This window comes from Papaver somniferum, chromosome 7 (genome assembly GCF_003573695.1).
Source record: "Papaver somniferum cultivar HN1 chromosome 7, ASM357369v1, whole genome shotgun sequence".
Lineage (NCBI taxonomy): Eukaryota > Viridiplantae > Streptophyta > Magnoliopsida > Ranunculales > Papaveraceae > Papaver > Papaver somniferum.
Window position 1 is genome coordinate 111,994,527 of NC_039364.1, and position 25,971 is coordinate 112,020,497.

The 25,971-nt window shown below is 37.4% G+C and overlaps 1 protein-coding gene across 2 annotated transcripts; it reads right to left on the reverse strand.

Moving 5' to 3' along the window:
- Positions 1 to 857: 857 nt before the first annotated feature.
- LOC113298147 (putative pentatricopeptide repeat-containing protein At2g02150) lies at positions 858 to 6,868 on the reverse strand. Of its 2 annotated transcripts, XM_026546835.1 has the most exons (5): positions 6,740 to 6,868; positions 3,643 to 6,211; positions 3,471 to 3,557; positions 3,142 to 3,205; positions 858 to 1,306 (listed from the first exon to the last, which is right to left on the reverse strand). In XM_026546835.1, exon 2 carries the CDS (start codon positions 6,081 to 6,083, stop codon positions 3,816 to 3,818), a length of 2,268 nt encoding a protein of 755 aa, XP_026402620.1. In that variant the 5' UTR covers positions 6,084 to 6,211; positions 6,740 to 6,868; the 3' UTR covers positions 858 to 1,306; positions 3,142 to 3,205; positions 3,471 to 3,557; positions 3,643 to 3,815. The 2 variants fall into 2 exon arrangements, with proteins under 2 accessions (XP_026402620.1, XP_026402618.1); XM_026546833.1 differs by lacking the exon at positions 3,142 to 3,205.
- Positions 6,869 to 25,971: the final 19,103 nt, after the last annotated feature.

Here is a 25,971-nt window from a genome sequence, read left to right on the forward strand (position 1 = left end):
ACAAATCAACTGTAACTAAATTACACTTCATATAGAGGAGACTAACACCAACCGTAACTGCTTTTACGATTGAATTTTCCCCAAATTCAACCAGTTACGGTTGGTAGTTCATCAATTACGAACCGTAACTCACACTTATGGTTGGTTACGTGAAAAACACCAACCCTAAGTCTCTCTGAAAATCTAAAAGTTCTGATCTTTTTATGTATTTTTTTAAAAAAAATTTTTTATTAATATTATTACATAATTAACTAATTGGAATCCTAACAAGCTAAGCTCCAAGCAGCGTACTACTACATTAGTTAAACAGGTTGATGTGCTAGCCTACCAGCGAGCCTCATGAGGAACAAAGCCGAGGAGCCGAAGCGGAAAGTGTGGCTAATGTCGACGCAAGGGGAGCAAGCTAACTCATTTAGATAATTTTGAGCAAAAAAAAGCTAGTTGGATCTAAGTTAGAGGTATACATGGTCATATAAAGATTCACCCATCTCCACTTTGTCACTTAAATCACTCATTTTAGTTGAGTGAATCAATACCTAGGGTTTCAATATCACAAAAGTTTTTCTTCTTTTCTTTGATTTTTTTTGGAGTAAATACGATAGAAATTTGATTATCAACATTAAACTAGATTATCAACACTAAATTATATAAGGGTTAATTAGTCATTATCAAAAAAACTTGATAAGGGGCTTTTGAAGTTAGCATCTAATGATCCTTTTTGTTATATCATATCATCCCCTATAACAGGTTACCAAAAAAAAAAACAATCTCCCCTGTAGCTGCCTCCACTCAAACTCATATCACAAAATACTCAAGTCAAACTCTTATTACTGTTTACTGTTTAGGGATTGGTGTTACCTGTGTATGGTTGTAACAAAATCAAATGTTCACAAATCCATCACCATGCTGTGCAAATAATCGTCTCAGTCTAAGATGCACATATATGATGCACATATACAACTCAGGAAGCATATATTTAGTTTTTTTTCTAGCCAAGTCATATATATGTATCTCATTAGACAAAAGGAATTACAATATTAACCGAGGGGTGCTTACATTCAGCGGTAGAATTATACTAATTGATGATTTACATAAGTATACAACATTCAGTAACCACTATTGCCATTAACTAACTACACTCTGGTTTTTGTTAATGGCTTTAAAACACTTAACAACGAGCTTTGTTGAAGTTTTTATTCCAAAGCCCAACTGCTCAGCTCCAAAAATCCCCACTGACCGTGCTAGTTCCCTGTCCTCGGGCCTCCAACTAACACTAGCTTGATTGCTAGTGTTGTTTATGATGAACCTGCAATTACAGGAGCTTTTATATTATTCAAGGAACAATCAAATAGTTGTCACAATTAAGATGGGATATGACCATCCAGAAATTTATCAAATATAATTTAACAGTTAATACATATATCACAACTACGGAACAAAAATGCAGCAATGCAGAATTCCAATTTTGTGTACCAATATGATGCATGCGTGTTAAGTCTCGACATACTTCCAAAAATACTCCAAGGATTGTCAGGTGTCTATTTGTTATGAAAGCTATAGATTGGCAGCAATTTACCTGCATTCATTCTACCAAATCCTGCCAGGAATTGAATAATAATAGAACGACTATAAATTACCCTAGGTATTCACACAACGAACCAATGATATTTACTGAACTTAGGACCTTCCAGTGTACTAGAGAGCTAGGAACTCAGTAGATGGCACCACATTAAAAATTCAAAACACTAATGATCTCATAGATCAGAGTATCTCAACTAGAGCAGCTACAGACATCATCCATTAGTCCATGATTGGTATAATGTAAGTGCATGGTATATTTTACCTTCTCCTCTTTCAACTGTGCATCTTTCCAGGTAAGTACTAGGGTTAATCGAAATTAGGCTAGGCAGGAAACTCTCTGCTCCAATAAACTTTTCAACCCCACAAATCACTATGTACAACATATACCCTTGAATAACATATTTATAGGCTTTTTACTTTCATAGAGACGCAAATTAATCATCATAATCAAAACCAGAAACGCAATGAATCCTGAAAACCCAAAACCCGTATCTACACGAAATAATTTAAAGCTCTAAACCTTAAAATAGAATGGTATGAACTAATTCATCACGCAGATCAATTTTACAAACTTACTCTGCAATTTCACTTTGATATAAACTTAATTTCCAAATCCAAAAGCAAACCCAAAAGCATAAGAACAAACTTATGATAGAAAATCTTCAGCTGAAGTAGAAGCACCATGATATGAATGTGTCCCAGTAAATTTTCTAAAAAAAAAAAACTAGGACTTGAACCCAAAAAAAATCATAATTTGCAGCAGCACATTTTAACCATCATATCTTGTCAAAGTAAATGTGAGACAATGCATACCTTGAAGAAACACTTAACAAATATCATCCACCCAATGATTATAATCAAGGGCCAGATGACCCTTCGTAACCAGATCGTGGGAAAATAAGCGAGGGAAATAAAAACATAGAAAGGAATGAATAATCAAAAATCTAAAAGGCGAGAAGGAAAAGATGGGAATTTGACAAAACACTTGAATAGCAGCAACTTGACTATGTGCTAATTTATGGAACGGTTAAGCATTTCCCAGTCAAGTTTCTTATTCCTATCATAACAAATGAAAAGAAGGCAACAAGACTAAACTAAATTAGTATACAAATATAACCATATAGACCCCCTTTTCCTTGGAGGTCAGTTCACATGCCCCCCTCCTTGTAATTTTCTATTTTATCCTATAGAAATATATATTCTAGTGAGATTTGCTTTAAAAAAAATATAACCATATGGACTCTACTACACGGATCATATAGGAAGTCATAAATAGAATCAATCACGCAAGCCTACACATCAATAGAAGGCATTGCTATACTCTGATGCATTTTTGTGAGAACAAATACTGCATGGTGGAGCAAACACAACAAGATATTCAGCTGAAATACACTATACTATGCCGTAATTTGGAATACTAACAGGAAAATATTTACTCAAAGATGGTAGGTATCCGAAACAGACCCTCACCAACATTTCACCCAAAAAATTGCCATCAAGCTGACTCAAATAGTGTTGTCAGTTTAAAATCATGTTTAACCATCTGAAATAAATTATCACCTGTTTAAATAGGCGAAGAATAACATAACAGGCAATAGGCGGATGATTCCATCCTTCTGTTGACCTGAGAAGGAAAGAGCTTTCATTGCCAACTTTTTTTTTTTTTTAAAATACAATCAAGTTAATTTCCAACACGAAAAAACAAGGGCATCCTTATAATGAATGAAAATAACTAAAGACTGCTCAAACAGAAACCTGGCATTTGAAGATACTGTAAGGTTAGCTAAGAGAACCTCCATATAAAAGATATAAAAACTGAACCCAATTCAGTACAAATTAAGAACTTGGAAAAAAAAATTAAAATATATTGAACTCCCGAAATTACTCACAAATTAGTGATGCAGATGCCCTAAGTAGATATCAGAAGAATTGATGTGCACCATTGCAGCTTTTACGGGTTTTCATTGCTAACTTATCTGCGAAAAGATGGATAAGAAACAATTAAGAAGAATAAGAGGAGAAACAATATTTAAGAGCTTAGTGTTTAGAGACAAATCCAACCATAAATTCATGGATGGCGATGGCCGAATATTGGACTGCCTGAACTTCTCGAAGCCAAAAAGGGCTCCCTTTTCGATTATTGTTTGGTCCTATCCAACATCACAGGTCAGGTCCTTCTGTGCCTTGCAACCATGTATGGCAAATTAGGATATTGCTGCTCGCATATTTCACATTCATTTATTTGGTACTGCATGACCATTAATGCCTGTGATCAGTCCCCTTTCAGACATCTCGTTATGTAATTCAATAGCTTCATCCGCTTTTCCCTGTTGGTGATACTTTCTGATAAGACAACTATAAGCAGCTTTATCTGGAAGAATGCCCTGCTCTATCATCTCAGCCAGCAAAGCCCGTGCTTCTTTCACTTGATCATATTGACAAAGCCCCCATATTAACGAAGTATAAGCATGAAGATCGAGCTTAATACCACTTTCCAACATTTTGTCCCGCAGGTCAAAAGCTTCTTGAAGATATCCATGCTTCAAATTTCCGTCCATCAGAGATGTGTAAGCAAATTTATCAGGAATCAAACCCTTCCCCACCATTAGATGAAACAAATTCTTTGCTTCTTCCAAAGAATAATTCTTACTAAGTCCATCGATGAGAGCCGTAAAAACAACCGTGTTAGGATGCAAACCCACATCTCCAATCCTTTCAAAATGATTGGATGCTGCTTCTACCATCCCGGCCTTGCACAGACCATCAATCAAGACACAATAAGTCACAACTGAGGGGACAACGCCCACTTCCTGCATCTTATCTAAGAAACTGAGAGCTTCCCGGGCCTTTCCTGCCTTGAAATAAGCATCCATTAATATTGTGTAGATAAAATGGTTCAACTTTAAACCACCATCTATTATTTCATCCATTAAAATGGTGGCTTCTTTAAGCTTCCCTTGCTCACAAAGTCCCCAAATGATTGTTCCATAAAGAGATATGTCAGCTTTGATGCCTTCTTCACTCATTTCTTTCAATAAATCTACAGCCTTCTCTGCCATCTTCTTCTTGAAATACCCATGAACCAGGGCAGTGTAGCTTAGCTGGTTCGCAATAATTCCAGTTTTTAACATAGACCTGAAAACCCTTTCGCCTTCCTCTACCTTCCCTTCTTTACATAGTCCATCTATTAATGCCGTGTAGGTAACAATGTTCAAAACTTTTCCTGTCTTGACCATTTCACTAAACAGCTCCAAAGCTTCGGTAAGATTGCCAGCTTTACAGTTTCCATCTATTAAAGAAGTATATGTGAACTCATTAGGGAAGAGTCCTACCAATCTCATACCAGCAAAAAATTTGTTTGCCTCTTGAAGCATCCCTTCCTTACAAAGAGCATCTATTAACGTACTATAGGTAACAAGATTTGGTTTGATCCCTTTCTCCTTCATATCACGGAGATACCAAAAGGCCTTAGGAATCTGTTCAGATTTACAAGAACAGTTTATCAAAGCATTATAAGTTATCGCATCAGGATTACAACCTGTCACCTTCATTTCCTCAAATATACACAGCACTTTCTGTAGTTGTCCGAACTTCCCATACCCATCAATTAGTGTATTATATGAAACAACATCTGGTGTCAAACCCATTTTCTTCATTTGCTCAAACAAACTCCTCGCTGTCTCTAAGTCCCCTCCCTTGCACATAACATCTATCATAATATTGTAAGTGAAAACCGACGGTATAATCTTGGCTGCAATCATGTCGTTAAAAAACTTTCTCGACAAGTTTGATTGACCAGACTTTGAAACTCTATGCAAAAAAACATTACAAGACCTTGCCTTCGGCAAAATCTTAACTTTTCTCATCTTTGAAAAACACTCATTGGCTTCTTCAAACAAACCTAAAAGGGTCAAGACACTAAACAACGCATCAAAGACTCCAAAACCCGTCTTGCAAACACCTTTCGTCGACCACATTACATCAAAAACATCAAAACCAGGCAAAACCCTTCTCTTATAAATCAAACTTTTCAAAACCTCTTGTGCATCAAAATACATTCTACACGCAAATAATATATGAACAAGAATACAATACGACTCCGCTGTATGACCACCATAAACATGTTGCTTAGCTGCCCAATTAAAAAACTTAAGAGCTAGACATGGTTCCTCCTTTAACTCTGCTAAAATCCTAGAAACTCTAGCAGGGGCTAAAACAGAACTAAAAAACCCAACAAGTCTAAAATCGTCCCACCTTTCATCTTGAATAATCTGACGTACCGATACAATATTCAAATCTTCTTGGTGTTTTTTTGTACCAGTTGAGAATGGAAACTGAAACATATGTATGAAACCAGTGAACCAGATAAACATAGTGCAGCCCAGAGGTGAAACATTTGTGAATGCATAAGATGATGATGATATTGACGTTTTATTGAATAAAACATTTAGGCTCTTTCTGGCAACTCTGAAGTATCCTAGACTGGATTTTCTCATACACATACTGAGTACACCTCAAAATAGGTGAACCAGGGAGCTGTTTGTCTCAGGCTGCATTTCGTTAATTTGGCATTACACTCTGCTGGGGATGCCCGTAACTAAGCAAAGAATGAAGCGAGTGAAGCCAAAACCTACCAGTGGAAGAAAGAAAATGGAGAGCTTCTGTTAGCTTTATAAACAGAAAAGCATCCTATTCGTACCAAATTGAAATGGAACAAACAGTTAACTACTAAAACAATTATATTAGTAAGAAGAGGACATTTCAACCAACAAAAACCAAATTAATAACTAAAACATTTTCCATATATTCTGGTAATGTGAATAGCTAATGATCGACCACTATCCACATTCTAGTTGTTTATTTCAGATAGTCACTTGCTAAGCAAATAAATCAAAGCTATCAAGATCTGGGCAGTTTTTTCTTCCGCTGTCTAAAAGTATCATAGCAATTGAGTTAGAACATCATATCATTAGGTTTTCTACTCATGGATTGAAAGAACCTCAATACAAAGCTCTTCAACAGATATTTCAAAGCTTTAAAAAAATATTAAAAGAAGAATCTCTAAACCCTATGAATCACTAAACCCTGTGAAAATCGAATGAATAATCTAAACACAAGATAAATCTTGTTGGGAAATCGAATGGAAGAAATTACTAACCTGAAATTCCTTACTTTATGACTCTGATGAAAGTGAGACTACTTGTTTGTTTTCGGGTGAGGAATCTAGATTAGGGTTTTGAGTCATAGAGAGAGACATTTACAGAAAATGGAAATCAGGAAGGTCTGTAGTCTTTACAATAGAGACCGATTTCACTTGAGGGGTACCAAGAACCTTGACCAAAGTCTATTTCCTAAGACTTAATCAAGCCATTAAATGTTAGCAATCAAGCAAAAGTTTGGATCGCCAAAATGCGTGCATTAAAAATTAATTGACCAGACTTTGAAACTCTATGCAAAAAAACATTACAAGACCTTGCCTTCGGCAAAATCTTAACTTTTCTCAACTTTTCTCAAAAGTTTGTAGTAGAGATTGTTAAGTATGTGTCCCTGATTACGAAGGACTTCGTTAAAATCATAAAGGTGTTTGTTTTATAGGCTTTGCTGTCAACTATATATGGACGTTGATAACTATATATGGACGTTATTGTAGTAGAGATTGTTAAGAATGTTTATTCTTGAAGACTCTCCCTTTTTGTTTCTAATTTTTGTGATTTTTCGTGCAAACAGGTAGTTTATTTCGATAAGCTTAAGACTTGTAGTAAAGATCAAACAAATTGTCTAGTTGATTCTCTCCGTAGAGTTGCTTGGATTGAGTTTTTTTGCGGAGGTAGATTATTTAGATAATCATTGTTTTGGTTTGATCATTGATCAAAGGAGTTTATATTGTATAAACCGAAGATCATTTATTTTACTTTACACCTGATCAACATCGTGATTTTGGAGGTTGATAACTAAGTTAATTAATGAAACAGATTTCATAAATTGCTAACGATCCAAATGAGTTGAGAGCGGAAGTCTTCACAACAAGTGAAGTGCCTCAAGATAGTGGACTTTGTCTTAGGATTCACGAGCATAGACTACACTGGTTTTAGGCGCATGGATACTGAAGGAACTAAGTAACTATGAGTAGTTACCAGGTCTTTGCTATACAAGTTCCGCTAGTCAATTTGTATAGCGCCTTAATTCTGAGAGTATCTAAAACTGGACTAGGTCCTAGGACTTTTCTGCCAGGTAGTTTTCCTTGTTAACAAAATCTTGTGTGTCGTGTTATTACTTTTCTTTCCATATTATAATTGTTATTATAATTATAATTAAATAACTGCACTTGTATGTTAATCCACTTTGTAAGGATCCTATAGTTAATTCCTTTTCAAACTATGACTATTTACCAAGTTACATATTAGTGAAGCAATCTTTTGGCATTATTGTTTTGGTAAAATTACATAAGGTGTGTCTATATTGGTTGATACGAAAGATTTTTGTGCATTCGGCACCCTCGTCATTTCAACACCACTAACTTTTTCGCTCTTGAAACCATAAGACAAAATTCCTTGGACGATCTCAAAAATAAATATCCAAGGTCAACCTAGTATGTACCCGTATTGTACAAGATAAATAACGAATTTAACAAGAACATGTCTTGTGGATCTTGACAATTGATCTAGAAAACTAATGCGGAAAAGAAATAACACAAGACACCAGAAGTTTTCTGTCTGAATTGTCCTCTGTGTCTCTATTGTTAGTGCTTGATTTTGTACTTATTATGGTGTTTTTATGTTTGTGTAGGTGTTTTTGGAGAAATACACTTGTGTGGAAAAAGTTGCTCAAAAAGTGCTATTTGGACCCCGGGAGGACAGCTGCTAAATGGACCCCAATTTCAGTTAAGGGGCACTCAATTACTAAGGGGCACCACCATTTTTATTTGGCACCCAGGACGTTGGATAAGGGCCACCCTTCTTCTTCCTCTGAATTCTGAAAATTGGCGGGAAAAATAACTTTGAGCTGCCGTAATTAGGGTTTGCGATTTGAGCATGTTACAGTGAGACTAAAGGGCTGGAATTTATAGAACATGTTCATATGGACGAGACAGGAATAGTAAAGGTGTTGGTTTCGTCCCAGTTTGGTTGGTTAGCTCGCAAGAAGGAAACAGGGGATCACATCACGCTGGACAAATATTCACGGGATTTCTTGTATCTAGCGTATATCTGGAGTGGGTTGGACTCCTTCTGATGATATTTCGAACGTGTTGGAGTGTGTATATGGCCAGGAAACAGCGTGATAATATCAAAAAGGGAAATTATCCCGTGGAAGATATTTCCATTCAATGGAGAAGATACGGGAATTATATGGAGTAATGGTCGAGTATTTGAGCTTCTGAAGTCTATATATAGTGTGAGGTTGACACATAGCGCGGGGTCGAGAGTTGGAGGTCGAGAGGATAGCTCAGGAGCAAGAAATCACGAGTTGATCAAACTCTGTTTCTGCTGCTGCTGATGATGAAGAACACCAAGAACACGAAGAACAGACTTACCAGGACAGTCGTTTTCCAACAGTGACAACGACACTTAGCCGAGGGTCGTACATAAGAGGCAGACTTATTTGCTACAGTATCAGTGACACATACTGTGAGTCGTTCTGGTTTGTAACACATATAACTGTTACAAACCCGGTTTTCATTATATTTCTCCCTTTTCATCATTTGTAAACAATTTTTGAGCAATAATAATGAATTTTGAGCGTGTTTCCAACATGATGATGTGTTAATTCTCTCACAACCAAGACAATGAGGAAGCTATTTACGCATGAATAATTTGGTAACTATTATATTTTCTCTAACATTTAATTATAATTCACTCAATCACTGCTTTTGCAGAGTTTTTAGTTGTTTGCATAATTTTTTTCATTAGTTGTGATTCAATTAGATAGGTTATGCTTTGATTAGATAATTTATGCTTAGGGGATATAATTAATTTTTTTTCCTGATTATTTGTGAGTTAAGAAAATAAGGGACTTAAAAGATAATTAGAGTTTTGGGTTATTTACCATCATTCATTCATGTGTAATAGTGGAATCAATGTCTTGGTTATTTTCTCATATCTTGAAATCAAATTTTGAGTTAAGTTTTCTTTAATTTTTAAGTCTAAATTCTTTTGCTTTCACAAGTCTCAACGAACCTTTTTACTACAACATTTTTGAGTCACATCAGTTGTTGGCGCCGCTGCCGAGGACTTGTCTTTAAGCTAGAGTTTTTAGATTTTTTTTTCTTTTTTAGGTTTTTATTTGTTTTTATTTTTTTACTTTGTTCTATTTTACGTTTCTTTGGTATTTGTCTTTTCATTACAGATTTTTGGAATTTGGAGCGAAAGAAAAAGAAGTTTCCAAAGTTGTTGGTGATTACTTAAATATTTGGAATCAAAAGACGAAGCGAAAAGAGCAATAAAAAAAAAGAGAGAGAGAATTTTATTAGATTGTATTAGAAATCTTTTATTTTTGTAATTTTCTTTTTCTTTTGCACTTTATTTTTGGACTTTATTTTGGACTTTGGACAATTGGACTTTCTTTTATTTTTTTAACCCTAAGGAAGGGTAGTATTTCAAATATTAAATTGTTTGCAGAGAAGGACGGCGATCACGATATCGCCTCGGCCCCTCGGGTTCTCACATGACATAGGAGTCGTGGCCCGAGTCGACTTCAGCGGTTCATCCCCGTCTGGAACGGGAGGTAAGCTTGTCGAAATACTCGCGAATTCCCTGCTAGCGAGTTACTGTATTCCTTCGTTTGCATATATGTCGAGGAACTGAATACGACTGCTTTAATTTCCTAGTAAAGGGCAAGGACTGTCCATACAAGATAAGGGTTCGGATTTCATCACCGTTCTCTTCTTGCCCGCTTTAGGAAAACGATAATTATCGCGAACCTAAGCTTTAAAATTTGGAATAGAACGAGACCTATAGGGTAACGAGCTTAGTAGGAAAGTCGTTCGAAAAATATTGGTTACCCTTTTAAGCATACTTCGAAGTTCATGATGGTTTCTGTGAGTTGAATGCGTGACTGCGCCGCCTTGTAATACCGGTGAGGCCTTGGGTATCAAAGCTCCACTGAGATTCCCTCGCCTCTATTCAACTTACTTTGACTCGGATTGATTCCAGAGGGGTTTGCTTAAACCGTAACGAATTCCCTTTCGAAGGATTAGAAGCTGGTCTAAAAACAATCTAAGTGGAGCCATCATGCTTTTTGTTTCTAGAAATCAGTAGGTTTGCTGTGGTGGAGTCAGCCTTGTTTGTGTTTGCTTAGATATTCTCTTCCTTTTAGGACTTTTCTTTTTCTTTTGTTTTTCTAGTGTATGCCCGAGGTTATTAGAGAGCGGGCTTGGAAAAGAAACACTCTAGGTCGTTTGATTAGTGATAAACCTAGTAGTTCTTCTTGTGAAGGCGGGGAGCTCGAAGACTCTTCTTTTGAGAGCCCGGTTTTTGGAAACTTCAGTTTTGAAAATCCGTCTCTTCGTGAGGAAGGTACCCCTAGTACTTCAGCTGTGCCAGCGATGGCAACTTTGAAATATTACATGTTCTCAACTAGGACCAACCGAACTTCGTGCATTAAATTGCCAGCCAATACGGCTAATTTCGAGATAAAACCTAGTATTCTTCAGATGATCCCTATATTCTTAGGAAAAGATGATGAGAACCCTTATTTTCATATTACGGACTTTGAGGAAATCTGTGGGACTGTTAGAATAAAAGACCTCACTGATGAAATTTTAAAAGTTAAGATGTTTCCCTTTTCCTTGAGAGATAAAGCCAAGACCTGGCTGAACAACGTACCACCTGAGTCCATTGAAACATGGCAGGAACTTGTTGCTGGTTTCTATATGAAATTCTACCCTAAGCATAAAATTGCAGCTGTTAGGCAGAAAATTATTGCTAGTGTGCAACAAGAGGGAGAGTCTCTTTATAGGTTTTTAGAGAGATTCAATGATCTCCTATCCCAGTGTCCTCACCATGTATTTGATAAGATGAAACTTGTTGAGATTATTTATAATGGTTTAGACTATTCGACCAAAGCCATGGTCGAGTCTATGTGCGCTGGTGAATTCACCAGCAAAAATACTGATGATTCTTTTACCTTCTTAGGAGCTATTGCTGAAAAATCCCAACAGTGGGAGTTTTGTGTTGAACCCCCTAAAAGACTCTTGGTCAATAAAAGTAGCACCAATGTAGTAGATACAAGCTTCGGGTCAGATGCTAAGTTTGCTGCTTTGTCTAGAAGGTTAGAAGCTTTGGAATTAAATTAGCCTAAACATAGGTCTCTTGTTGAACCCAATAAAGCCTCTCAAGTCTCTAGTTGTGGAATAGAGCCCGATAACTCATTTTGGGAAGGTCAGGTTAGTGAAGAGCAAGCCCATGTTGTATATAACAATGCTAGGTTTGAGAACCGTCTGAAGTTTGACCCATACTCAGAGACCTACAATCCTGGTTGGAGAAACCATCCTAATTTTTCTTGGTCTAAGGGCCAGAATCAAGGCCAGTCTAGTAATTCTCAGCCTCCCCCAGGTTTTGGTTATGCTAAGAACTCTTCAGGTCAAGCCCAGTTCCAGAACCCTTCTGAGAATGGAATGACTAGCTTAGAGGAATCTCTTAGTATATTAAAAAAGAGCCAGGATATGCTATCACAAAGCCAGGAAATGTTAATAAAGAGCCGGGTTAATTTTCAAGAGGAAACCAAGCAGAATTTTAAGAATAATTCCCAGTCTCTTGCTAAATTAGAACTTCAAGTTGGCCAAATAGCTAAGTTTCTCACTGAGAGAGAAGATGGAAGGTTCCCTAGTCATACTGATCCTAATCCAAAAGGAGAGAAATCGTACAATCATGTGAATTCTGTTACAACCCTTAGGAGTGGGAAGAAAGTTGACAATAAGGTCACCATGCCTGAAAGTGAACATGCTGTAGTTCACCCTTCTGAGCCAGAAAATGAGGAGACTGATACAGTCTCTAAAGAAACCAATGAGGGTCCTGTTGAGCCCGACTTTGTTCCCAGAGCCCCGTTCCCCCAGCTGCTAGTTCCAACTAAGAGGGAGTCCAACTTTAATGATATATTGGAGGTTTTTAAGGAGGTAACTATCAACCTGCCATTGTTGGATGCGATTAAGCAGGTTCCCGCTTATGCCAAGTTTCTTAAGGACTTGTGCACACGAAAGCGTAAGCTTAGTGTCCAAAAGAAAGCCTTCCTAGCTAGTCACGTGAGTTCCATTATTCAAAATACCACTACTCCTAAGTATAAAGACCCAGGGTCCCCTACTATTTCTTGCACAATAGGTAAATACCGTTTTGAGAAAGCTTTGCTTGACTTAGGAGCCAGTGTGAATTTACTTCCATACCATGTGTACCTTAATCTAGGACTTGGTGAGATGAAACCTACCCAGATGACACTTCAGTTAGCTGATAGGTCAGTTAAAATTCCTCGGGGTGTGATCAAGGATGTTCTTATAGAGGTCGACAAGTTTATTTATCCAGTGGATTTTGTTATCCTAGATACCCAATCTGTCCCTGACCCAGAGAACCAGATACCAGTGATTTTAGGTCGCCCATTTTTAGCAACATCCAATGCAATCATTAATTGTCGAACTGATATTATGAACTTGTCTTTTGGTAATATGACTATTGAGCTGAACGTCTTTCATATTAGTAAGCTACCCTCTGAACTGGATGATTCGATCATAGAGGAAGTGAACATGATAGGAACATTATTCGAGGAATCATTACCAAACACGTTGATAGAAGATCCATTAGAGAAATGCCTAGCTCACTTTGGGATTGATTTTGATGATGATAATGTGATTAATGAGGTGAATGCTTTGTTAGATTCAACCCCTTTGATAGACACTAGTAATGGATGGAAACCTAAGCTCGAACCTCTACCCGTTTTTGAGTCTACCCTAGTTCCTTCGTTGGAAAAGCCTCCTAAATTGGACCTAAAACCATTGCCAGATACCCTGAAGTATGTGTTTTTAGGCCCATCTGAGACTTTACCTGTGATTGTTGCTTCCGACTTGGATAGTGATCAGGAAAGTAGGCTAGTGACCGTCCTTCAAAACAACAAGGAAGCTTTAGGGTGGACCTGTAGATGGGAAAAAAAGATTTGCTGATTTTTAAAGAATTGAGGAGACGACCGTACGGAGGAGACTCCTCGAACCGAGAGAAATGTTAAACCTCACACAGATGCACTGCTGCAAAGGGGGTGCTTTAGATTCGAGAGATCAATCTGTAGTACTCCGGCCTAAATCAAGACAATGACCGTTCCAGAGTACATTCGGTCACAAGAGAGGATGGGTTGATCTGTAGGAGGGAAGCTGGGAAATGTGTGGAATCAATGGTAATCAAAGATTGTGGGTGTGTGAATTCTGAATATGATAAATCGTACAATCATGTGAACTCTATTACAACCCTTAGGAGTGGAAAGAAAGTTGACAATAAGGTTGCCATGCCTGATAGTGAACATGATGTAGTTCACCTTTCTGAGCCAGAAAATGAGGAGACTGATAGAGTCTCTAAAGAGACCAATGAGGGTCCTGTTGAGCCCGGATTTGTTCCCAGAGCCCCGTTTCCCCAGCTGCTAGTTCCAACTAAGAGGGAGTCCAACTTTAATGATATATTGGAGGTTTTTAAGGAGGTAACTATCAACCTACAATTGTTGGATGCGATTAAGCAGATTCCCGCTTATGCCAAGTTTCTTAAGGACCTGTGTACACGAAAGCGTAAGCTTAGTGTCCAAAAGAAAGCCTTCCTAGCTAGTCACGTGAGTTCCATTATTCAGAATACCACTACTCCTAAGTATAAAGACCCAGGGTCCCCTACCATTTCTTGCACAATAGGTAAATACGGTGTTGAGAAAGCTTTGCTTGACTTAGGAGCCAGTGTGAATTTACTTCCATACCATGTGTACCTCAAGATAGGACTTGGTGATATGAAACTTACCCAGATGACACTTCAGTTAGCTGATAGGTCCGTTAAAATTCCTCGTGGTGTGATCGAGGATGTTCTTATTGAGGTCGACAAGTTTATTTATCCAGTGGATTTTGTTATCCTAAATACCCAACCTGTCCCTGACCCAGAGAACCAGATACTAGTAATTTTAGGTCGCCCATTTTTAGCAACATCCAATGCGATCATTAATTGTCGAACTGGTATTATGAATTTGTCTTTTGGTAATATGACTATTGAGCTGAACGTCTTTCATATTAGTAAGCTACCCTATGAACTAGATGACTCGAGCATAGAAGAGGTAAACATGATAGGAACATTAGTCGAGGAGTCATTACCAAACACTTTGTTAGAAGATCCGTTAGAAAAATGCCTAGCTCACTTTAGGATTGATTTCGGTGATGATAATGTGATTAATGAGGTGAATGCTTTGTTAGATTCAACCCCTTTGTTAGACATTAGTAACAGATGGAAACCTAAGTTCGAACCACTACCAGTTTCTAAGTCTACCCTAGTTCCTTCATTAGAAGAGCCTCCTAAGTTGGACCTAAAACCATTGCCAGATACCCTGAAGTATGTGTTTTTAGGCCCGTATGAGACTTTACCTGTGATTGTTGCTTCCGACTTGGATAGTGATCAGGAAAGTAGGCTAGTGACTGTCCTTCAAAACAACAAGGAAGCTTTAGGGTGGACCATAGCTGACATTAAGGGTATAAGTCTTACTGTTTGTATGCATCAGATCTATTTAGAGGAAGATACCAAACCATCTAGGGATATACAACGAAGACTAAACCCTAATATGAAAGAAGTAGTTCGAACCGAGGTTCTTAAGCTGTTAGATGCAGGCATTATCTACCCCATTTCAGACAGTAAGTGGGTCAGCCCCGTTCAGGTTGTTCCCAAGAAATCTGGTATTACTGTAGTCCAGAATGATAACAATGAGTTAATCCCGACCCGAGTGACCACGGGTTGGCGTGTTTGTATTGACTATAGGAAATTGAACAAGGTCACTAGGAAGGACCACTTTCCCCTTCCCTTTATCGACCAAATGCTAGAGAGATTAGCTGGACATAGTCATTACTGTTTTCTAGATGGCTACTCAGGCTACAATCAAATCGTTATTGCCCCAGAAGACCAAGAAAAAACTACTTTTACCTGTCCCTTTGGTACCTTTGCGTATAGACGCATGCCTTTCGGGCTATGTAACGCCCCTGCGACTTTTCAGCGTTGCATGATGAGCATATTTTCCGATATGGTAGAAAAGTTTTTAGAGGTCTTTATGGATGATTTTTCAGTGTTTGGTTCGTCTTTCGATGAGTGCTTGCATCATTTGTCATTAGTGTTGACTAGGTGTAAGGAAAAGAATCTAGTGCTTAGTTGGGAGAAATGTCACTTCATGGTTCGTTCAGGAATTGTTCTAGGGCATATCGTATCTTCGAAGGGTATCGAGGTAGATAGAGCCAAAGTTGACCTTATTAAAACTTTACCGGTCCCAAAAACCGTAAGAGATATTAGGTCATTCTTAGGGCATGCTGGTTTTTATCGTCGATTCATTAAGGATTTTAGCTTGATTTCTAGACCTCTTTGCAATTTGCTTGCAAAAGATGTTAAGTTTGTCTTTGATGATGCTTGTTTAGAGGCTTTTGAGAAGCTTAAGACTTTACTCACTACCGCCCCATAGTCCAGGCACCCAACTGGAACCTAACCTTTGAGATCATGTGTGATGCTTCAGATTATGCTATTGGTGTTGTGCTAGGTCAGCGAGAAAACAAATTACTTCATGTGATTTACTATGCTAGCAAAACTCTGAATGATGCCCAGTTGAACTATACCACTACCGAGAAGGAACTGTTATCCATTGTGTTTGCCTTAGACAAGTTTAGACCCTATCTCTTAGGTTCTAAGATCGTCATATATACTGATCATGCTGCTTTGAAATATCTTTTGTCTAAGAAGGATATGAAACCTAGATTGATTAGGTGGATACTTTTGTTGCAAGAGTTTTCTCCAGACATTAGAGACAAAAAGGGTGCCGAAAATGTAGTAGCAGACCACTTATTTAGGCTAGTTGTTGATTCCCATGATGAATCCCTTCCTATGAGGGATAGCTTTCCTGATGAACAACTGTTCTTTGTTACCCAAGCACCTTGGTATGCGAATATAGTGAATTATCTTGTTACTGGTCGAATGCCCCAACATTGGGGTAAACAAGATCGTTCTAGGTTTTTAGCCGAGGTTAAGCACTTCTTTTGGGATGATCCTTATTTATTTAAGTATTGTCCAGACCAGATTATTAGGAGATGTATACCTGAGAGTGACCAGTCCAGTATTATTTCCTTTTGTCATGATCATGCTTGTGGATGTAACTTTAGTGCTAAGAAGACTGCTGCTATGATATTGCAGTGTGGATTCTATTGGCCTTCGTTGTTTAAAGACTCCCACAGTTACTGTGTTACTTGTGAACGTTGCCAGAAATTAGGAACCATTTCTCGTAGGAACATGATGCTCTTGAACCCGATTCTAATTGTTGAGGTCTTTGATGTGTGGGGTATTGACTTTATGGGTTCGTTTCCTAATTCTTTTGGTAACCTATACATCCTTGTCGCTGTAGACTATATCTCTAAGTGGATTGAGGCGGTTGCGTGTAAAACCAATGACCATAGGGTTGTGATTGAGTTCTTGAAAAATAATATACTTACACGTTTTGGTACACCGCGAGCTATAACTAGTAATGGAGGGTCGCACTTTTGTAATGGGCCTTTTAGGCTTCTGATGAAGAAATATGGTATTACACATAAGGTAGCTACCCCGTATCATCCTCAGACTAGTGGTCAGGTTGAGGTTTCCAATAGGGAGATAAAACGTATATTAGAGAAAACAGTTAATCATAATCGGAAAGACTGGTCGTCTAGGCTTACTGATGCCTTATGGGCTTACCGTACTGCGTTTAGACCCCAATTGGAATGTCGCCTTATCGGCTTGTGTATGGAAAGGCATGTCATTTACCTGTTGAGTTAGAACATAGAGCTTATTGGGATGTTAAGCAGCTAAATTTTTCACTTGACAAGGCAGGAGCCCATAGGAAACTCCAGCTCAATGAGTTGGACGAGATTCGTATAGATGCCTACGATAGTGCGAAGGAGTATAAGAACAAAATGAAATTTGTGCATGATAGAAATATTTTACGAAAGTCATTTTCTCCAGGTCAAAAAGTTCTTCTGTATGATACCTGCTTGCATCTTTTCCCTGGGAAATTACGTTCTCGGTGGACGGGTCCTTTTATTGTTCGCACTGTCTTTCCTCATGGAGCTGTTGAAATTGAGACACCGGATGGTATTAGTTCTTCGAAGGCTAACGGTCAGAGATTGAAACCAGTTTTAGAGCCCTTTCCTACAGGTGATGTTGAGGAGGTCCCTCTGGAGGACCCTGTTTACCCTTGATTGACCATCGAGGCGATTGTATGTTGTATATTAGATTTTGATTTCTCTCTTCACCCAGGTACTATCTTTTCGACTTCTCTCTTTACTGATTCCTCGTGTTACTTTACTTTTTGGTATTGCTCTTTCATTAGAAACATTTAGGACAATGTTAGATTTAAATTTGGGGGTGGGGAAGAAACTTTTTAGCTTTTAGTTGCAAGAAATAAACTCCAGAGCCTAAAAATTTATGCTTATTAAGGTTGGCACTAACCAATCTAAGTGGATGGGAACATCTTGGTTGTAGGAGTTGAGGAACCAATATGATTAGATGGAAACATCTAAAGAGTCTATTCATAAAAGCACAGAGCTCAGGTGTTAGCATTAAAAAAAAACATGGTAGTTTCGCCATATCTCGTTGAATCCTAATCCTTCTGTTTTTAATTTTTAAGTGATTTGGTGGGGCACGATCCAAGTTGTTACCTTTGTTAGGGTGAAATAGGGTGATTGAGATACCAAAACAAAGGTTAAGACCAAACCATCAGACCAACCGGAATAAATTCAATAAAGTCGACCACTGGTGCCCTTGTATATGCCGGTTGTGTTGACCTAGAGTTAGGTTTATCGACCACTGGTCCCCTTGTATATGCCAGTTGTGTTGATATTAGTCATACCGGTATCTCAGTCCATTATGATAGGTTCATCTTGGCATAGGCCTTCAGACATATATGGGAAACACCTTTCACTTTAAACCATCGATTTTTTCTCTTTATCCATCTTCTTAATCTTTTCATGTGATTGGTTGACTCCGGTTATGATGTACAGAAACTATCTGAGTAGAGCTCTGTCACTTTATATGAATTTTAGTATGCTTGAGTGCAAACTCGTGTACAACAATTGGAATTTCGCATCAGGGTACGTCCTCCTGTAGTCAATAAGTATGCCAATCAAGGAGATTCTTTAGTGCCTTCCAAGGTTCTGCGTAGATAGCTAGGGTCTTGAGTAATGGTTTTGTGGGTACACCTCTGGTAAACCCTCCCGAGATTAACTCGGTTTTATTTTTTTTGTTTTGCTCGAGGACTAGCAAATAATAAGTTTGGGGGTATTTGATAGACGCATTTATGTGTCTAATTTGTCCTCAATGTTTCGTATTGTTAGTACTCGATTTCGTACTTATTATGGTGTTTTGTGTGTTTGTAGGTATTTTTTGGAAATAAATATTGATGGAAAATTCGGCTCAAAAAGTTGTTAAAGGCACCCCGGAGGACATACGTTATTCGGACTCCAGCAACGGATAAGGGGCGACCACTGGATAAGGGGTGACCTTCTTTAACAAATTCAAAATTTCATTTTGGCGGGAAAATGAAGAACAAAATTGTGTGATTTTCGATCGAAGTTTGAAGGAGTTCTAGGTAGACTAAAGGGCTGAAATTTGTTGGGTAGTTGTGATATGTCCCAACAAAACTATCATGAGTGATTTGATCGTTTAAAATTGGCTGGATTCTCGCATAGAAGTAAACAGAGCAACACTTTATCGGGAAGAATATTTCACGGGTTTTGAAGAGTTTGAACATGTTCTGATGACTCGATCAACATTCTGGAACGTGTATTGACCTGTTCAGAGTGTGCTGGCAGAGAATCAACGCGTGAGGAGGTAAAATAGGGAATAAAATATTCCCGAGAATATTTTTTTCACTCGCGAGTTATGAAGAGATTTCTGGAGTTAATGCAGAGATTGGATGACCCTTTTGAGTATGAAATAGGTTCTCCGCACCAAAGAGGGGTTACAGAGAGTTTGGGAGAGAAATAGAGCACCACGGAGTCGAAACACCAAGTTGCAGAGAGACCTGCTGCTGCCATTAAAGAACACGAAGAACAGACCATTCAAGACCGTCGTTTTCCAACAGTAACAACGACTCACAGCCGTGGGTCGTACATCAGAGGCAGACTTATTTGCTACAGCGTTTGCGACACAGAGTCGTGGGTCTTAGAGCAACAGTAACAGTGACACATCCTCTGTATCGTTTTTTTTTTGGTTTGTAACAAATATAATTGTTACAAACCCGGTTTTGAATTATTTATCCATTTTCATCATTTGTAAACACCCTTTGAGCAATAATAATGATTTTTGAGCGTGTTTCCAACATGATGAGCGGCTAATTCTCCCACAACCAAGGCAATGAGGAAGCTATTTACGCATGAATAATTGGTAACTATTTTATTTTCTCTAATATTTAATTATAATTCACTCAATCACTGCTTTTGCAGAGTTTTAAATTGTTTGCGTAATTTTCCTAATCAGTTGTGATTCAATTAGATAGGTTATGCTTTGTTTAGATAATCTATGCTTAAGGGATACAATTGATGTTTGAGAATTTGCTTGATTATTAGTGAGTTAAGATACAAAGGACTTAAAAGATAATTAGAGTTTTGGATTGTTTACCATCATTAATTCATGTGTAATAGTGGAATCAGTGTCTTGGTTATTTTCTCATATCTTGAAGTCAATTTTGTAATAAGTTTTCTTTATTTTTTAAGTTTTATAAGTCTAAAAATCCATTGCTTTCACAAGCCTCAACGAACCTTTTTACTACAACTCAATTGAAAAACACATCATTGGGTGTGATTGTTAGACCCCCACATTTTCAATTGGTATCAGAGCAGGCAAACACGTTAAAGACCTTATAAGTCTGTGTTTGTAGCGATCTGATATGGACAAAAGTGTTATCTCTATAAACGTACCAGCCTTTGATGGTACGAACTATTTATGGTGGAAAATTGCTATGCGTGATTTTATACGAGCGCGAGATTTTTAATCATTGGTTCGTATTGTTAATGGCTATAATCCTCCATTAGTTACGATAGACTGTGTAACTGTTGCGAATGATATTGGTGATGATGATGATCTTGAGATTCTTGCTGCCAAGCAAAACTCTGAATGATTAAATGTTATCATCCATGCCATTAATCCAGATCTCCAGCATCATGTGACGTGCAATAAGTCTAAAGATGATTGGGATATCATATAAACCGTATTTGAAGGGAATGCCGCAGAGAAAGAAGCAAGGCTTCAATACCTAGCTTCTGACTGGGAAAATCTTCGTATGTCTGATGATGAAACCTTTGATGACTTTAACCAAAGACTTTCTCAAATAGTTAACTCCTCATTTTCATTAGGAAGAACTATTCCGGAGAAAGATATTGTGTGCAAAATTCTCAGTTCTCTACCATCAAGATACGAGTCTAAGAAACATGCCATTGAAGAAGCAAACGATCTTTCTACACTCTCCAGGAATACTCTTGTTGGAAAGTTAAAGATCTTTGATAATGAACACCGACCTGGAAAAGAGGTGATTTCTTTTAAAGCTGCAAACAATTCTGAATCCTCTAAGGATAAATCTGGTTCGCCAGATGCTAAGGATGTTACTCCACGACAATTTAGTAAAATCTTGAGATACATGAAAAAGAGTTTTTCTAAAGGTACAACATCTCCTAATGATGATGTACAATGCTTTAACTGTCGTGGTTTCAGACACTTTTCTTTAGTATGTCCTAGCTGGAGTCGTAGACAATAGGCATATGCAGCAGCTTTGCCTACTCTTGATGATGGACCCGAATATTATGATCACCAAGAGTACGCATGCGAGGTTGCATTAGCTTCTGAAAAAATTCTTTCGGATACTGATTCTGATTCTGTCGAAGAAGTGTTCCATAAAGATCCAGTTGCTAATAATCTTCTTAAGGAATGTCATCAAAACCTCTCGGAAGTTGAAAGCACCATACTCAGTAAGAAAGTTAAATATGACAGACTTCGCTGTCGAAATGAAGACTTGGAAGACCAACTTGATTCTATTGGTGCAGGAGATTATCTCAACGAAATACGAATGCTTAAAGAAGAAATTGCCGGAAGTCGAGATCGGGAAAATATTCTTCAAGCAAAGCTAGATAACTTGGAGAACATTGAGATGAACTTGTTATTTGATTCGGAACGAGAAGATATCAAAGTTCAATGTGAATCATCCAAGAATGATCTAGTTATTGCGCTCGAAAAGGTCAAAAGGTTGGAAGAAGAAAACTCGAGCTTAAAAGAGAGTTTGTCTAGAAATAGCAGCTCAGAAAAATTAACCTCGATATTGGGAGCATGTAGAATTCATCGTGATACACGAGGATTGGGGTATGAAGGAATAGACGCTCCTGGTATTAGCAAAGAGGTACAATTTGTTAGAGCTAAAGATTTTTCTAAACCAAAACCTTCCGCGGTTGACAAAAGTGAAGGATCTCCACCAACTGTCGATGACGAAAAGAGGAAATTTTGTCAAGCTCCAAAGCAAGCACATACACATTCAGGTAACACTAAATATAATTTTTTTCATTCTACTAAACATTACTTTTATTGTGGAAAACCAGGTCACTTGCAAAGGAATTGCAGATATCTTAAACAAGATAATACCAGATCTATTTCTGTTAAGATGACAAGATCTGATGTTCCAAACTGGAGAAAAACTGAGACTCATAATTTCAGTTCTTCTAGTATTCCCTCCAAGAAGTTTCATAATTATATTGGGGAGAAAAAGAAATACGTTGCTCCAAAAGCTACTTAGAAATGGGTACCAAAGAAGATCAATAAAGCAACGAGTATTATTAATAAGGATCTCCCAGACAAGAGTTCGACAAGGGATAACATCTTAAAAAGGTATGGAACAGTTATTGAAAGTTTCAAGGAAGTTGTTAAATTCCAAGAGTCCATGCATGATTTTGTTTCGTATACCTATTGTGAGCAAGATTTTGTTCACCTCAATACAACCTGATTGTGTTGGAAGTGCATCCTCACCAAGAAGCCCTTGTAAATGCGGTGAGGATTTTGCAAAAAAATTGGGACGCACATATTATGTTGGGTATTTTTTTAGGGTTATTTGGTTTTTGGTACTTACATTTTGACCAATATTAGTGTTTGGTCTAATATTTATCCAACTTAGGATTTGGTACCTGGAAATCACGTTGACTTCCATTGACTCTGTTAGGTCAAGTTTTAATTAATTTACAATCTAAGGCAATTACTATTTTACCCTTCATTTTGTTAAAAATTCCATTGACTTTGTTCGGTCAACTTAGGGCATGATACTGCAACCGCCACCATTATAGTGCCACCATCAACGAGCATCACCTTCACCACTTATAACATAGCCCACGAATTTCTTAACCTAAAAATAAAACCGATGCTCAAATTGTTTGTCACAACACCATCTCCTGCAATACCAATTTAAACCACCAGCTGCATATGATTCCAACACAACACCCAACCATCTCCTACAGCATTATTTAAGAACTCAACCACCACCAACAATTTTTCCTAATTTTCATTCACGCCCGACAACTCTAACTCAAATTCAGACTCAAGAGAACCCAATTCTTCCCATCCAATTCAACAGACTAATAATACCCTTGACCATCATCAACCAACATAAATCACCACTTGTTCCATCAATTACTCATTCTCAGCAGTACTAATTAACACTTGTAATCTCATACATATCTTCTAGGTTCAAATCAGTCAAACTCCCCATATCCACTTTGTTGTACAAATCCAATTCGATCAAAACCCCTTTCTTTTTTGGCAGAAACCACCATGAACTCGAGCTAAAACAAAGTATAAGCCTTGCCGGAATACCCATCTCTTCCTATTTCATCTACTTCTCCAAATCGGCAACAAACCCATAATTCCTCCGTTTGCGAATCGAACCTATTCTTCTCTGCATCTCATACAACAGCGACAACATATTCAAATTGGGAAAAGACAGAATCAAACTGATTTCCTCTCTTTCCACCAATTTTTCGAACTTCAGCAACAATAGAACAAAAACCCTAACGTATCACCATCTCTTTAATCTTCACAGATCTCATTTTCATCCATCTAATTATGTGATTCCATTTTATTTTTTTTCAATTAGAAGATACCTAATTACAAATCTAAATTTTAATTTCATCTCAAATTTAAACAAGAGATAGAACCGCCGAATTTACCTTAAAAATGAAATTGATACTCACCCCCAAATCAAGTATAAGAAAAAAGGATCTAAAATGTATCGAAGGCGGAAGAAGAATAGATAATTAGGGCTAAATGGTTAGTGGATATTTGATCTCAACCGTTGGCTAACTGGTTTCATCAAAGCCGTTGGATTTTAGTCCTCCTATAAGGGTATACTTGTAAACCCAATATCAATTATAATATAAATTTAATTAAAATATGGTCATAGACGGTCAAAAACAGTCAACGTGATTTCTAGGTACCAAACCCTAAGTTGGACAAATGTTAGACCAAACACTAATGTTGGTCAAAATGTAAACACCAAAAACCAAATAACCTTTTTTTTTATATATGTGGAAGCATTTTTGATTTAGCTAGATTCATCTTATATTCTTGACGAAAGTCATGTTGATTATTTCAATAACTTGAGAATTGCTTTGATGCTAATAGTGTGTGAAAACGACTATTGTCATCCTCTAAGAAAGTTTCAATGATTGAAATAAGAGTTTAGAACACTTATCTATTATTGGATATGTCATGTTGTGCACTCTTGCACATATGTAATCCATGTCCGGGAACCATAGTATGTGCACTCGTTTGCGTACCTGTTGGTTTGAGAAATCCGGGAACCTAAGTATGCCTACCCGTTTGCGTATTGGCGTACAGGTTCATGTCCGAGAATTTCTGCTGGAATTTGAAGTTCGCGTACCCGTTTGCGTACTGGCGTAACTCAATCTTAGTCCGGGTATTTCAAGTATGCGTACCCGTTTGCATACTTGAAGGTTAAAGTTCTAAAATCGGTTTTAAACATGAACATAAACATTTATAAAATAAGGAATGCAATCTCTGCAAACCGTGGCTATAATGTTCATGATTGATTCGAGTGAATCAAACCGATTTTGCCTCAATTGTGTTCTTGTATACTTCTATGAGAATATAGTAATTGAACAATTCTTTAACTAGTTTCATTTGAGTCATTTGAACTAGTTATGGTTAAGATGAATATGGCTAAATACCACGTGTATAATACTTAATTACCTAACTTGATTTGTGATTAAAATTCTTAAGTGTAATAGGTTAGAAGCAATAATCAAAGCCATTGGATATTGGTTTTTATTGTCAAAGAAATTTTTTCATACACTTATGGTAACCTTCCTTGGTGTAAATCCTTGTGGAAAAGGTTATTCTTCCTTCTAAGCATATCAATTCTTGTTTATACAAGTTTGTATCTTAGAAAAGATGATCACAATACTCGATCTTCATGATTACATATTGTGTATTGTTACCATGAGATAGTTCTATTTTTCAGTAACACGATCTCATGAGAGACTTTCAATGATTGGTCTTTAGCTCGTATCTCCTTGTGGGATTTCTAAAATCCAATATATAAATCCTTCTTTCTGGAGGAAGGTCACTCTTGTTGTGCTTTCGGGAATGACATTTTATGGGGGAGAGTTCTTTTTGAACTTGTGCTTAATTTCCAAATCCTTGTGGGGGACTGGCTGTGGAATATTATAGGGGCTATCTTGTATTTTTATAAACTCCTTGATGAATGCATTTAGCTTCGGCTTTATGATTGCATCTAAATTAATTGGTATATTATTCTCTTTTGGTCATGAAGTATTCCTATGAAAATTTCATGAGGATCCCACTAGTTTTCGTACCTTTGCCAATTTATATTGACAAAAAGGGGGAGAATTATTTTGTAGTTCATACTACATATACATATGGTTTATGGATCATTATGTAAGGGGGGGGGGGGGGGTTCATGTTGAGATGGAGTATTGACTAAGGGGGAGTGATACATATCACCGTAGTATTATTGTCAAAGTTGTGATACAATTGAACTTTGATGATGTGTAATAATATTATGATGGATCTTCAACAAGTACATGATGAACACACGCATAGTTGAAGAACCAAGGAAATCAAACATGTCGGATTTTGGAGTTGCAATGCTTTTAACAAGTAC

What these genes read in the sequence shown, in the direction of transcription:
- LOC113298147 (XM_026546833.1), bottom strand. Translation starts at nt 6,083, where the DNA reads ATGTGTATGAGAAAATCCAGTCTAGGATACTTCAGAGTTGCCAGAAAG.